The sequence below is a fragment of the Paraphaeosphaeria sporulosa genome (assembly GCF_001642045.1).
Source record: "Paraphaeosphaeria sporulosa strain AP3s5-JAC2a unplaced genomic scaffold CC84scaffold_12, whole genome shotgun sequence".
Taxonomy (NCBI): Eukaryota; Fungi; Ascomycota; class Dothideomycetes; order Pleosporales; family Didymosphaeriaceae; genus Paraphaeosphaeria; species Paraphaeosphaeria sporulosa.
The window spans coordinates 134,230-147,395 of record NW_017253371.1 but is presented as its reverse complement, the minus strand read 5'-3'; the positions used below and the strand labels follow the sequence as shown (position 1 = coordinate 147,395).

The following is a 13,166-nucleotide window of genomic DNA, read 5'->3' as shown; positions in this document are numbered from 1 at the left end:
ACTTGGCATCAAAATATCTGCTCTGAAGACCGGAAATATCTGCTGTTTGTAGGTGTCTACTCTATGTATGCAGCAATCATCCGTGCAGCCAAAGCCAGCCCACCACGAGCGACTCTCAAACATCAGTTACAATCACACCATAGCTCCCAAACGACCTAAGCTAAGTCTTCGCCCCTCTCATACTCCCAAGCGTCCTGGAAGACATCGATCAAGCAACTAGCAGACCAGGCTTGCGTCGGACAGCTATCACCGCAGAATGCTCCATCCTTCTGGCTCAGTTCTGTAAGCCCTGCCCATGGACTCTCCTCTATCTGTCGCATCATACCCGCCATCCTCCTCGTGACCTGCTGGTAACTCTCGACGCGATCCTCGGGTGTCTTTCTCCGCTGCAAATCAAATTTAAGCAGGGCACGGCAATGGAATCCCAGAGGCCACCCCCATTCGGGACCCTGGTGGTAGTTACGACCCTTGGATGTGTGGAAGTCGGTCGAATCCTCGCTGTTGATGTAGAAGGGGCGGTAGTTGTAGTCCGAGGGGTCAAGCGTTTTCATGCCGACTGGGCCGAGAAGATTCTTGTCCGCGACTTCCAAAGCGTAGAGGGCATGGTCAGGATCGAAAAGCTCGGGCGCTACCGTCATAGCTATGCTGAAGTTTGGACGGAGCTGGTAGTCCTCGTACTCCTTGCCGCCGCGGTATGTGTCTTTGTAGATGCCGCGACGGTTTATGATCTTCGGATTGACATCGTAGTTGGCGTCCTCTTCATGCGTGCGTGGGATGTAGAAAGTGCGCTCGAAATTGGCCTTGATCTTGTCGGCCCATGCGCGGAACGAGATGGCCTTCTTGCCGCCCTCGAGCGTCACGCCTTCGTATTTGTACTTGCCTTGGTCGTGCAGGTTTGCCACCCAGTTGAGGCAGCTGTACAAAAGGCCGATGATCTCGACAGGCGCACCGTCACGTGGCGTGCCAGGTACACCTTTGCTGCCAGCTTTCTCACTTTCACCCATCTTGTCCATCCATGTACCGCAGTTCCATTGGTTTCCACCGAATATCAGCCCTGTCTCCCAATCGGTTTGTACCTTGATGTTGAAGCCCTCGTCTCTCATTTGGCTGTCGATGTTCGGGCCAGCGTCGTACTCCCGGAAGTCAAGGCCAGTGGCGTGGCGTTGCAGTATTTCCTGGATTACATCCTCTACTGTGGACGACTGCGAGTAAGCGCGCTCGTCATTGTAGGGAAACCAAGTATCGTCATAGGGAAGGAAACGTCTCGGTGCCTTGTCCTGAAGCAGCTCAAGGCCACTTGGGACGATCTTGGTGTAATCCTGTACATTCTGCGTGAACCACCACACTGAATCTCTAGAGTTGTAACGAGGCAATTTCCCACTGCTTAAAAGATTCGGGATCATGCCGTGCTTGACAACACTGGCGAAAGCTAGAATGTGCTCTCTGGCATCATTGTAACGGCCGGTTCCCATGAGTAGACCGCGGGCAGAAATACAAATATCGCGACCCCAGCACCGCGCCCAGTCGTACGCAAAATGGGGAAGACCGGCGGCCATACTAGGAACGCTCTTCTCGGGCCAGAGCGACGTAGTGTTCATGAGGCCCGTCATCTGAAGGCTGACCAACGAAAGGCTGCGCAGGAACGCTGGGCCATTGCGAACCTTATCGCCCATCAGTTCGACGGCTCGATCTACGGCGGCATTGTACGCGGTCTGCATAATCATAGCGAATGATCTCGGCAAAAGGAAGCTAGGAATCTGGCGGATCCTGTCACAGCGCTCCTCGAGCCACGTCGCGGGTCCTACGATGCCGCGGTATTGTTCTTTCGCCGCAAGACGCTTCAGCCGGCCGACACAGTAATCCAATGCCCACTGTCCCTCTCGAAGGTGGTTACAGATGGGGTGACCAAGATTGTTCTCGTCAACAACAGTGCGTAATACACTCCACCAACCTTGGAGACCGGCATATACCAGTGGCCCATGTCCGGGAATGTCGTAGGTGCCGTCTTTGTTGTCGGAAGCATCTCGCTCCTCTTGATCACAACGGTACAAGATGTGGTTGAGATCTGCAAGGTCACATTTGCTGAACGCTTCTTGCGCCCCAGATGTAACGAATTTATCAAGGCCATCGTCATGCTCTGCAGAAGGGACCGAGGTTTCAAAAAGCGCAATACTTCCAGGCGGGAAGTTGTCAGGGATGCGGATTGTGGACGCATCTCCGGCCGATTCCACTACAACGCCTTGTACATCCTTGGTCCGACTGGGGAGACCACGGAGTACCTTGTCACCGATAACAGCCTTCCGAGTTTCGGCGCTGTTGTCAACCTCAAGGTTCCAGGCACCAATCAGCTTCGCTTGAGTGCCGGGTAGGTTCGTGGGCCCGAACCCACCGTTTCCGTTGCCATATCCAGGGAATGCCGTGTGGGCGATCAAGAAATACCCTTTCCTTGTCCGAGGGTTGACGCGGTGGACGGTGATATACTCTTTGTCGTGATGAATGTAAGTCTCAGTGTACTCTTTCTTGCCCATCTCCACATGGACCTTGTTCAAGATCTTCCGGATGCCGCCGATTCCACCCTCACCAGCTTGTGCCTTGATTATCTCACCAGTGGAGTTGTCTGATGCGTATAGTCTCTTCTCGTGGACCAGTTCGATGAGCTCGGGATAGACTTCGTCGAAACCGAACACACTACCCGTAGCACACGCGCACATGGCCACCAGAGCGGCACTGGACAACGTGTCGCGTGCATCGCGCTTCTGCGCAGGCGTCTCGTTGTCGTGCGTGCAGTCCATGAACAAGGCGTGGACTGGGCTCTTTTTGATCTTCTTCACAATGCGGCGAGCGCCGTCTGGAGTCATGGTAGTCGCGGAAGTATCGGCATTCATTACCTCGTCCGTATCGAAACTGCCAATGGGAACGCCACCGTGACGATGTACCAATCGGCTCAGTTCTTGCGTGCTCCATGCCTGCATGCATTCTCGGATAAGTGCATGTATACCAAGCTCTTTCACGAACTTGAAGTCCATCTCTTCGGATCCAGAAAAGAGCTCAGCAACGCAGAAGAGATTAGGGTTGACCGTACGAGCTTGATCGAGCATGTAGCTAGCGAGATGAATAGGAGTTGAGTGACAATTATCGATCCGGAACCCCTGGAAATACTTGGCCATCAACCTGGTGTACTTCGCCATGTGCTCCCAGAGGTAGGGATTGTCTTCCGGGCCATTGCCGTAACGGAGCTTTACACAGTCGCCCCATACAATAACCTCTCGCCTCAAATATGCCCTGGACTTGGGACCAGCATTGTCTCTCATTGCATCGGCAGCCCAGACCCAGCCATTATTGACGAGGGCAAGTGCTTCCGGATCGTGCTTTTTCGTGGTTTCATTGAGAGGTAGGCGCGTGAAGTATGGCTCGATGAGTGGACTGTTGTCGGTGATTTCGCCCATTTTGGGACCATGCTCGTCCAAGCGGCAGTACTTGATGCGGTTGTAGAGTTGCTCCATTATTTCAGCGGCATCTGCGTCGTACTCGCGATAGAAATGAAGATTCAGCTCGTCGATGATCTGACGGATTGCTTCGTTCGCCGCGCTCTCGTCTGGAGCATCGCTTGTCCTGGTATCGTAGCGGCCGAAGAGGGCAGTGAGCAGTGCGGCGCCTGAATCTGCATCAACAGAACGGCGGTAGCGTTCACCAAGTCTGTCGCCGCCCAGTAAGGCATGATCAACGATCCAATCGGCCTTCTTTTTCAACGACCATTTCTTCACAGCATCAAGGCCGCGTAAACCAGCCTCTCTAAAGCTGTCATCTGGGAACTTGACCTGTCCAGCAGTCCAAGATTGTACTACGGATGTTGCGGCAGTCTCCTTGTCAACAACGTAGTACTGCCAAAGCTTGGTCTCTCCGAGCACGCGTGACTTCACACCGTCCATGATTCGTAACAGATCGTCTTGGCTACTGATCTTTGTGGGCAGACCAAGTGAAGGCAGCTCACGGCTATACTTGAGAAGCGCCGTGTCCAGGTCAAGTGCAGGCCGAAGCCAGGGCGCCGTGTCCACGTTGTAGCCCGACTCGGGATGCTCCTCAAGCCACTTGCTATTGTTGGCGGTGTGATTCCAGACCACGTCAGTCATGGCCAGCAAGTTGTAATCCTTGTGCATCTTTTGCACAAGGGACGCAATGTCCTTCTCCCCGTTTGGAAACATGGCAGGGTCAAAGTGGTGTTGGTCGTATATGCTGTATGGCGAATTTGAATCACCTCGAATGTTCAGGGGTGTGAAATGTACCATGTTGTACCCACGCTCGCTAATGCCGCGCAGATGGTTGTTCCAGTCCGTGGGATAGCTGCCCATGAACTTGGAGAGGCAGGTGAACAGCGAGATCGACTCAATGGGAACTTGTTCGCCATGGAGCGTAAGCCGTGGGCAGACATCAATGTAGTATGTTGGTGTGCGGGTAGGCTTCGTCGGCGCGACGTCGGTAAAGGACCATTGTGGCAGCGGCGTGTAGGTGGTGTAAAAGGAGTAGGCATTGGCCTCGTAGATGGGGATGTCGTGCTTGATGGTGCCATTGAAGTCTGGATCCAGTCTGCACAGCGGATTAGCGCAAGGCTGTTGGGATGTCTTAGAGGAATGCTTACTTGTACTCGCGGTAGTGGTCACGCTGGAACTTCTCGCCCTTGGCGGGGATGTTCACCCACAGGCTACCCTCGCGACATATTGAGCTGGTGCCCTGTACCTCGAAGCAGACGTGGTACGGGCTGTCCTTGTTCGGAGGCGGCAGTAGTATGTACTGGCCGTCTACTTTGGGAGCCCCGTTGTCTGCCAATGGCAGAAGGTAGACATCCTGTGTTCTTGGTGTCGTGGCCATGGCTGCGTGTGCAATTGCGAGGTGTCAAGAGTCGGTCGTTGCGGTGGGCTGGCTAGTAAACAATGGCAAAATGTGCGTAAATGTGCTGCAACCGTAGAGATAGGTGCGCGCGGAGGTGCGAGGGTGAAGGAGGAGGGGTGGGGCCGGCCAGGCGGTTGGGACTATACACACTCTGCGTCGCGAAGGTGGCAGGAAGGATGAGGGCGCAATTGCCCTTGCTCTCTGAGGTGGAAGAGAGCGCGAAGGTGCGGGCGAGGACGATCGGCAGCCGATGCACGCAACATCGCTCTAACGCGCTGTCAGCCGCTGCCGTTCCTGACCTACGTCATGCCGCCAAGCTGGACCATCCCGCGGTCTCGAATCTCTCCGCCTTGGTTTCGCGTAGCGCGGAGAGGCGCACGCTCCAATAGCTCCACGACAGGGCTAATGCACCGGCATTTGACGCTTGTCGAGCACACCGCAACGTTCAACGGAAATTCTCTTCGTCCACCTTCTACGCTATACCGATATATCGTACAAATCCGCCTCGATCCCTGCTAGTACCCCGTCGAGCCAGTGAGCCATCAACGCATCGGGACTTGGAAATCGACCTAAGAATGACGCCAAAATGCAACTCGCATGCAACCTAACTCCACCGCTCAGTGCTAATTCATCAAACGACTACGAGTGCTGCCACGAGCCTAAAAGGATTCGAGAACGGGTATCGCGACATCGCGGCAGCCAAAACAAAAACCGGGACATGCAATAGATAGGAAGTGGAAAGCAAAATCGACGCTGTACCCTCAACGCACATGAACGCTTCCCTGAGATATTTCCTCTCCGCGGTGCACGTCCTTCCATTACCGTCCATTAGGTCCATTAAAGTCTATTGAAAATGGGGAACTGGGCGGATTGTTGAGATCAAGGCGGAATTGGCTCTCCGAAGGACCTCTGCTGTGCTGTGCCTGAGTAGGCGTCGCACTGGTGTCTTCATCGTCTATAGTGTCGGCGCTGACTGATGCTGGTGCTCGTTTTGGAGTCGAGCGCGCATTGAACGCTTCACGGCTGTCTGACGAAGAGATTGCTCGGTCCGCCGACATGTCCCTCTCGTGCGTGCCTCCACGCTTTGAACTGTTGGACTTCTCGGAAGACAGAAGAGATGAGTTCGGCGGGGTTGCACGTCCAGAAGCCAGACTCCTATCTGAAGACACTCCCCGCGAAGAGGGTGCCTTTCTGTCTCTCGAATCGTTCCGTGCCGAGGGAGACTTGAAGTTGTCCCCTAGAAATCCCGATGACTGTGAGCCCTTTGTCTTGCCCGAGCTGTGTCCGTTGCGGGAAGGAGTAGGATGGGGCTGCGTCTGCATTGCACTGGTATCCAGCAACTTCACCTCTTCAGCCAGGTACTCTTTCTCAGTCCAGCACCCCTGCCAGCAATTGCGCCAGTCCAGGATCAAAAATTGGAAGCAAAATGCGTCAATTTTGATAGCGGGTTGGAAGCAGATGCACAGATTGTTGTAGTTCATTTTGTTGAACTCCGAGCAAGAGTGGAGCAGACTGATGTGGCAGGTGATAGCGAACAGGAGATAGTAGTTGAATGGCGGCAGCTTAGACAGCTCATCTTTCAAGAGCTGAGGCGTACTCTTCGCACCTTGACACTCTTGCTGGATCCGCGATTGAATAGCCTTGGGAAAGATTTCATCGGGCAATTGGCGCAGCCAATTCTTGAACAACGAACCAATGACGTTTGGATCGTTCAAGTTTTCGTCTGCGATGAGGTCTATGTCGCGATCTATTGAAGATCAGCGACGAGCCAGACGTGTTTCCAATAGTAGACTCACCTTGATCAAACTTCTGCTCATAATATCTGATCTGATGAGCGGCACCAGGAACTCGGTATAGGCCTTCCTCCTCACATCCTTTCATGTTCAGATAGCTGTCCCTCGGGTCAGTTTACATGGTGTATAAATATATAGCCAAACAACGGGGACATACTCGATACAACGCCAAGGTAGCGCTGGCATCCAGAATTCCGTCTTGTCCTTGGAATTCTCCAACCGGTTCGAGATCCTGGTCAATCTCGTCTGTTCGACCAACGGCGTGTGAATGATCTTGAACTGATACTGTTCCTTGGGGATTTGGAGCTCCCTTTCATGGTTGCTCGAGCTTCGACCCAACTTCCCAAAGAGACCCTTACGAGCCGAATTGAGCTTCTCGCCGACTTTCATAGCACCAGAACCCATGTTGGACATCAACTGAGCGCCACGGCTCTCGTTATAGGAACCCGAGGCCACGGAGCTCTGCTCCCCTCGGTCTCTTCGCGCGTCATCATGGTCACGTGGTGCGAGCTGAGAGGCGTCGTGCCGATCTGCGGAGTGGGTTCGGAGTTTGCCAAACGCCATGTTTGAGCGCCATGATTTGTCCTTCTCCATTGGCGCGCTTTTTAGTAGTGCACCATCGCCGTTTTGCGTCCATGATGCTGTCGCATCTGGTGATAGTTTGGCAGGCTGAACCTTGTTGAGTTTCGTTCGCCCAGACCCTTCATCGGTTTTGATTGACCTCGATCGCCCAAGCATGCCGCTTTGTTTCTTCGCTTTCGATTTATCGCGCTTTGAGTTTGGAGTGTCTGGACCGATCTCTGCTGCCTCGCTTGACTTGCCGGAACCACTTCGCTGCTCAAAGGGAATGGTTTCAGATCGATTGTCTGTCGCTGTCAGTCTGCAATCCCAGAGTGAAAGTATATAACAAGGTCGAGATATCGGGATTCGCCTAGCTCCCCGTAGCAGGCAATGGAACTCGCAAGATATCAACCGTTCGACGTGGTGTTAGCGTGTGACTTACCATCAGAATTCGGTGTTTGGACCGGACGACTCAAGTCTGGCGTAGAATTGCCGCTGCGACCATTGACATAGATCGCTGTTTGACTCTCTCGTGGTTCAGGCAATTGGCGACTGGAATTTTCGGGGTTCGTTAAGCGCGATGAAGATCGCGTGGCGGAGAAATTGGAAAAGATGCTCTTGGAATCCTTTCGGGGTTTGGGCGAGGCAGGCGAAGCAGGCATGTCGTGATAGGGGGCGGTCGGTGTTGCACCGTTGGGGGCGTTGCCGTTCATGTCTGGGGACGATGGGCTTATGGGGCTAAGCGGAGAGTTGACGTTGTCCTTTCCGCCTTTGGGCCGCATGGCTAGTGACAAAGAAGACGATTTGGGCATTTTTCGAAGTGATTTCCGTGGCGGACTCCAAGACTGACTACGTCTTAGTATGATTGTGGCAAAGGCAGCGCCGATCTCGTGCTTTGTAGAGGGTATGTTTGGACGCGGGCAAATACCTCGGTAGATGGGGCCTCGACTGGGGAGCGAGTGAAGTATCTAGGTGGGTCCGGCGAGCGGTACGTGGGGTGTGGAAGAGACGGCTTTACGAGAGCGGGAACATGCGGCGGGTGATGTAGGCGGGATTCGAGTGCGGAAGTGCGGTTCTGGAGACTGTAATCACGCATGGTTGTCAGCGAGTGCAGAAGGGCAGCAGCTCCGGGCTGCGCAGTATTAGAGGCCAGGAGAAGGTGGTACGAACCGTGGCAACCCTGCTGTGGTGGAGAAGGGCTCTTCGCACTGCCTTCTGCAGGAGCACACGAAAGCGTGCGCAGCGAGGGTCGAGTGTGATGGCGCGTAGAGCAGGGAGACGGGCAGGCCTACGGGCTGCCGCTGTCGATCCGGACGCGGCGCTCGTGCGACGGGCAAGTGCGTACCGGCTAGAGGTGCGGTGGTGTTGACTCAGAGGGCGTTCGGTGGTTTGGCGCGAGGTTCAGGGCTGCGTGCTTGCTGCTGTCAGTACGAGGAGCCATAGGCGACCTGCGGTACCACATTGACCTGCCACGGTGTTGAAACAAAGGAGGGGGCAGGCCCAGGGCTGCGTCGGGCAGCACTTACCAGCGCCAGAACAAGGGCGTGTGTCCTGGGAAAGACAAAAAGGCGTACACCGTCAATGTGGGCTGGGTGCAGGCGGCGGCAAGTAATGGAGGGCTGCTGGGGTCCGTTGGCGGGATGCGTTTGGCAGCACTGGCAGCAGGCGGCGGCAGGGCGCGGTGAAGGCACCAACGCGGGGTCCTGGTGCTGGTGCTGGCAACGGGCAGATGGGGGCAACGGGCAACGGGCAACAGCGCAGGCTCGCGGCGCAGACGTCAAGGGCTCGTTCTCGCAGTCCCGTGGCCGGCGGGACGAGAGGGCAGCGGCAGCGACGTGTGAGAATGCTGGAGACGCTCGGGCCCAGGGCCGTTTGCGCCAGGCACAAAAGGTACGCGCGCTCTACTGAGCCTCTACAGAGTATACTACGGGGCCACTAGCGAGGCCAGCGAGGGCCAGCAGCAGCGGGCGGCCGGACGCTGCGACGAGGCTGCGCGGCGGGCCCCTGACGCCCTTGAGAGCGTCGCCGGCGCAGCGCGCTGAGGAATTGCTTGCATGCGGCGGTAGTCTCACAGGGTGCGCAGACGCGCCCGCCAGCCTGGCCTGCAACGCTGCGTGAGTGAGCCCTTGCCAGGTGCCCCAGTGGGCGCGAGGCCAAGCACCGCCGAAGATCGTTTCAGGCCCCGGCTTCCGCAGATGCGTCAACAGGTCCCAAGCGATGGTCTTTATGCGCCCGTCACCGCTCCACGCACAACCGCAGAACATCTCCCGCTGCCCGCTCCAGCGCCAGGGCCATGTCTCTTGTCTCTGGGCCTGGTCGAGGCATGGCCTCCCTGCCCGCCGAGACACGCCTCGTCGTGGACAAGCACGTCCGCTATATCCAGAGCCTCGATACCGTGCGTCTGCCTGGCGTGCATGCTGCTTCTTGTGCGTGCCATGGATAGCACTGACTGTCGCAGCGTAAAGACGAGCTCGAGTACTGGCTCACCGAGCATCTCAGGCTGAACGGCCTGTACTGGGGCATGACCGCCCTGCATCTGCTCGGCCATCCTGACGCGCTGCCCCGTGAAGGCATCCTCAAATTCGTCTTCTCCTGTCTGCACGAGAGCGGTGGCTTTGGTGCTGCACCGGGCCACGATGCACACATGCTCTACACTTGCAGTGCCGTCCAGATCATCGCGACCCTCGATGCCTTCGATGAGCTGGAAGCTCACATGGAGGACGGCCGCCGCAAGATCGGCCAGTGTATGTTTGGACTGCTCAGGGTCGGTGCGTCAACTGACGGTGTGTAGGGATCGCCTCTCTCCAGGACACGGCGACCGGCACCTTTGCAGGCGATGAATGGGGAGAGAAAGACACGAGGTTTCTATTCAATGCTTTCTTATCCTTGTCTCTCATGGGACTGCTCGATCTCGTCAACGTCGACAAAGCAGTCCAGCACGTTAACTCATGTGTCAACTTTGACGGCGCATACGGGACAAGCCCGGGCGCTGAGTCACATTCTGGCCAGGTCTACACTTGCGTGGGTGCGTTGACAATCGCGGGCCGACTCGATCTGGTCAATCAAGAGAAATTGGGGGCGTGGTTGAGCGAAAGACAGCTCAAGAACGGTGGGTTGAACGGGCGACCGGAGAAAACCGAGGATGTATGTTACAGCTGGTGGGTTATGAGTAGTCTTGCTATGATCAACAAATTGCATTGGATAGATGGCGAGAAATTGACAGCGTTCATTCTCGGCTGTCAGGTAAGGGAACAAAGCCACAGTCACCACATGTCTAACTAGTGTAGGACCCCGACTTGGGAGGTCTGTCCGACAGACCTGGCGACATGGTCGACGTGTTCCACACGCACTTCGGCATAGCAGGACTCAGCCTGCTCAAGTATCCTGGGCTCGCAGAGGTAGACCCGGTGTAGTACGTATCGCAGTGCGTCGATGGTCATGTTAGGCTAACATGGGTGTAGTTGCATGCCGCGAGATGTTGTACAGCGATGCCTACGTAAATGAATCGAGCCGATGATACCCTAGTCGAAGACGAGGATTTGGTGAAGATGAAGTGAGTGAAGGCGTAGATTGGCAGTGTCAGTGAATGGTGCATGTGGGTTGAGACCGGCCCTCAAGGCGTCCTTCGCTGCACCGGAGCTGAACTTGTTTCGATGCCAGCTTCGTGTATTTCCCCTCGTACATTGGCAGAGATACTCGTCCTCTTACTACGATCTCTATCCCGCAGAGCTGGATTTGGTGTCCAGCGCACTGGCGGTTGCCGTTCTTACTAGTTCTCCCACGTGGCACAGGCTAGAAAACGGCATCCACCTTCCCTCACCATTCTCTTCCTGCTTGTCATTGCTCGACTCCTTCCCCTATTCTTCCCCAAAAGCCATTTGTACCTGCTTCCTACTCTCGTGCCTCATCTATCGCGCCAATGGTGCAGCTGCAGCTGCAGCAGTGACCAAGAAGCCTAGCCAGTGTTATCAGCCTGCTCTTTCATCACCTCTTCTCCTTCTCAAACCTTCCCCCGCTCCTTTCAAGTCACCATCTCTCGTTACCAACCACGCTGCAGCGACAGCACTTTCACTTTTCACTTCATTGTGCTGCGTTCTGAGCGTCTGCGTTCCACAGCGGCGGCCATGGCCTCCGCCAACATTCCCCTCCATTGCAGCATCTGCCCCAAACGTCCAAACTTTAGCGATGTATCCCATCTGCTCACCCATATTGCCAGCAAGGGCCACCTCTCCAACTACTACAAAGTCAAGGTTCGTTCCGGCAACGATGATGCGGCACGCCGTCTGGTCGAATCTTACGACCGTTGGTATTCCGAGTGGAACGTTGAGGATCTGATGTCGGAGCGGATGACACAGAAGGACAAACGCCGCTCGCGTGCGAGACCGGTTGGTACGCGTCTTGACCCGCTCTGCTTGCTTCACTCCGGAATATGCTGACTTCAAGCACAGCTCGTCAAACGCCCACGCCGAAAATCGAAGCTCCGATTCCCCGCCTTGCTCGTCCTCGCACTGCCGTCGGCAATCTGCTCGACCCTCGCTTGTCCGAGCAGCAATTGATCAAACTTGAGAGCGCCGTTTCGTCTACGCCGACTCCCCAACCGGGACCTGTCTTGCGGCAGCGACCGCCTCGCCTCTTCGGTGCTCATATGCAGTATTGGACAGGCACTGATTCACGTGCGTCTCAATCTAAGGAGGATATGTACACCTTGTTCTAACGTCGCTCAGGTGCTAGCTCCCGTAGCTATACGAACGACTACGACACCTCCAGCGAATACTCGGACCCTAGCGAGCGCCGTCGGTACCAGAGCGTAACCCGTGAGGACTCGTGCGCCATTGAAGACGACCCTACCGACGCAGGCTCAGCGGACCCCATGGCGGTTAGCGAGAGCACCAAGCTCAAGGGTGTCCTCTGGCCCGGCATGGCCATCTTCGACTCGGCCACACCTGAAATGCGTCGCAAGCGCAATCAAAAGAAAGATAGCTCTGTCGTCGAACAACTAGAGATCAATTCCCAAGAAGTAGAGCCTACTGAGCTCATCTTCACCCCCACAGGCTCCTTCAAGCGCCAGCGAAGGATTTCAAGCTCTGTATACGATGATGAAGAGGATGAGATGGTCAAAGTGGAGAGCCCGACCCCCTCATTGGCGCGACCGGCCCTCGCTGACCTGGACGTCAACGCGTCCCGACGGCAGCGGCCCGTTACTCGCGCCCAACCTTTCTACGCCGCTTGCAGCAGCTACGAGGACGAACACAGTCAATCCGACCGCGCGAACAGCTACGGAGACCGTGCTCCCAAACGGAAACGGAGGTTTGAAGTCTTCCAAGACAATGAGGTATCATTCGGCCAGCCCGCTCCATTCCAGACTCTCACTGCTGGGTTCCAACACCAGGTGTCACCAACACCGGCTCCCACCGTACCTCTGTTCAAAAACTTCAATCAAAATCCATTCCAGTTCGAACCCAGGATTGAGAACAAAGAGAACATGCCCCCTATGCTCCACCATGGATCAGCATACGAGCATCACCACGCTCATCAACCTGCCGCCTTCCACTACCAGGCCTTCACTTACGGGCTTGCCCCAGAGCATCCCGCTATTCAGTACCAAAATCAGCTTTACATGCCGATGCATGGCTATCACCCAAGCCAGGATGACGACGACAGTCGCACGATTACGGCTCCTCCGTCTCCATCCACAGCCTAGCCCACCCCGCCGTCCTGCGGCGGCCTTTAGAGCCACCCTCATCATCATGCCACGAAAGGCGGCATCCTCGTGGTTTCGAATTGGTACGTTGATATTGTTCCAAGCACCCAACTGTCGACTCTCGCTTCTCCTTTTGGTTTTACGATTCGTCTTCGGCGAGCGAGAGCGACAACCATGTGTGCCAACTGTTTTCTTCTACTTCAGGTTTATAATGTATGGGCTGT

The 13,166-nt window shown here is 55.6% G+C and overlaps 4 protein-coding genes across 4 annotated transcripts; 2 read left to right on the top strand and 2 right to left on the bottom strand.

Moving 5' to 3' along the window:
• Positions 1–17: 17 nt before the first annotated feature.
• Positions 18–5,113, bottom strand: CC84DRAFT_1155043 (uncharacterized protein). Its single transcript, XM_018176917.1, has 2 exons — positions 4,637–5,113; positions 18–4,584 (listed from the first exon to the last, which is right to left on the bottom strand). The coding sequence occupies exons 1-2, from the start codon at positions 4,864–4,866 to the stop codon at positions 156–158; spliced, it is 4,659 nt and encodes a 1,552-aa protein (XP_018030688.1). The 5' UTR covers positions 4,867–5,113; the 3' UTR covers positions 18–155.
• Positions 5,114–5,705: 592 nt separating this feature from the next.
• On the bottom strand, positions 5,706–8,053 carry CC84DRAFT_1102414 (uncharacterized protein; the record flags this gene model as incomplete). Its single annotated transcript, XM_018174962.1, has 4 exons — positions 5,706–6,634; positions 6,684–6,778; positions 6,838–7,560; positions 7,662–8,053. The coding sequence occupies 4 exons, from the start codon at positions 8,051–8,053 to the stop codon at positions 5,706–5,708; spliced, it is 2,139 nt and encodes a 712-aa protein (XP_018030687.1).
• A 1,304-nt stretch (positions 8,054–9,357) lies between these two features.
• On the top strand, positions 9,358–11,055 carry CC84DRAFT_294794 (terpenoid cyclases/Protein prenyltransferase). The gene is made up of 5 exons (XM_018185776.1): positions 9,358–9,636; positions 9,700–9,985; positions 10,033–10,484; positions 10,529–10,653; positions 10,703–11,055. The coding sequence occupies exons 1-5, from the start codon at positions 9,535–9,537 to the stop codon at positions 10,743–10,745; spliced, it is 1,008 nt and encodes a 335-aa protein (XP_018030686.1). The 5' UTR covers positions 9,358–9,534; the 3' UTR covers positions 10,746–11,055.
• On the top strand, positions 11,056–13,064 carry CC84DRAFT_294795 (uncharacterized protein). Its single transcript, XM_018185777.1, has 3 exons — positions 11,056–11,630; positions 11,690–11,914; positions 11,966–13,064. Exons 1-3 carry the CDS (start codon positions 11,366–11,368, stop codon positions 12,940–12,942), a joined length of 1,467 nt encoding a protein of 488 aa, XP_018030685.1. The 5' UTR covers positions 11,056–11,365; the 3' UTR covers positions 12,943–13,064.
• Positions 13,065–13,166: the final 102 nt, after the last annotated feature.

What these genes read in the sequence shown, in the direction of transcription:
- CC84DRAFT_1155043 (XM_018176917.1), bottom strand. Translation starts at nt 4,866, where the DNA reads ATGGCCACGACACCAAGAACACAGGATGTCTACCTTCTGCCATTGGCA. An exon ending in GACCACTACCGCGAGTACAA is followed by an intron (nt 4,585 to 4,636) that starts GTAAGCATTCCT and finishes TCCGCTGTGCAG; the next exon opens with ACTGGATCCAGACTTCAATG.
- CC84DRAFT_294794 (XM_018185776.1), top strand. Translation starts at nt 9,535, where the DNA reads ATGTCTCTTGTCTCTGGGCCTGGTCGAGGCATGGCCTCCCTGCCCGCC. An exon ending in ATATCCAGAGCCTCGATACC is followed by an intron (nt 9,637 to 9,699) that starts GTGCGTCTGCCT and finishes TGACTGTCGCAG; the next exon opens with CGTAAAGACGAGCTCGAGTA. An exon ending in GCAGAGGTAGACCCGGTGTA is followed by an intron (nt 10,654 to 10,702) that starts GTACGTATCGCA and finishes ACATGGGTGTAG; the next exon opens with TTGCATGCCGCGAGATGTTG.
- CC84DRAFT_294795 (XM_018185777.1), top strand. Translation starts at nt 11,366, where the DNA reads ATGGCCTCCGCCAACATTCCCCTCCATTGCAGCATCTGCCCCAAACGT. An exon ending in CTCGCGTGCGAGACCGGTTG is followed by an intron (nt 11,631 to 11,689) that starts GTACGCGTCTTG and finishes CTTCAAGCACAG; the next exon opens with CTCGTCAAACGCCCACGCCG. An exon ending in TTGGACAGGCACTGATTCAC is followed by an intron (nt 11,915 to 11,965) that starts GTGCGTCTCAAT and finishes AACGTCGCTCAG; the next exon opens with GTGCTAGCTCCCGTAGCTAT.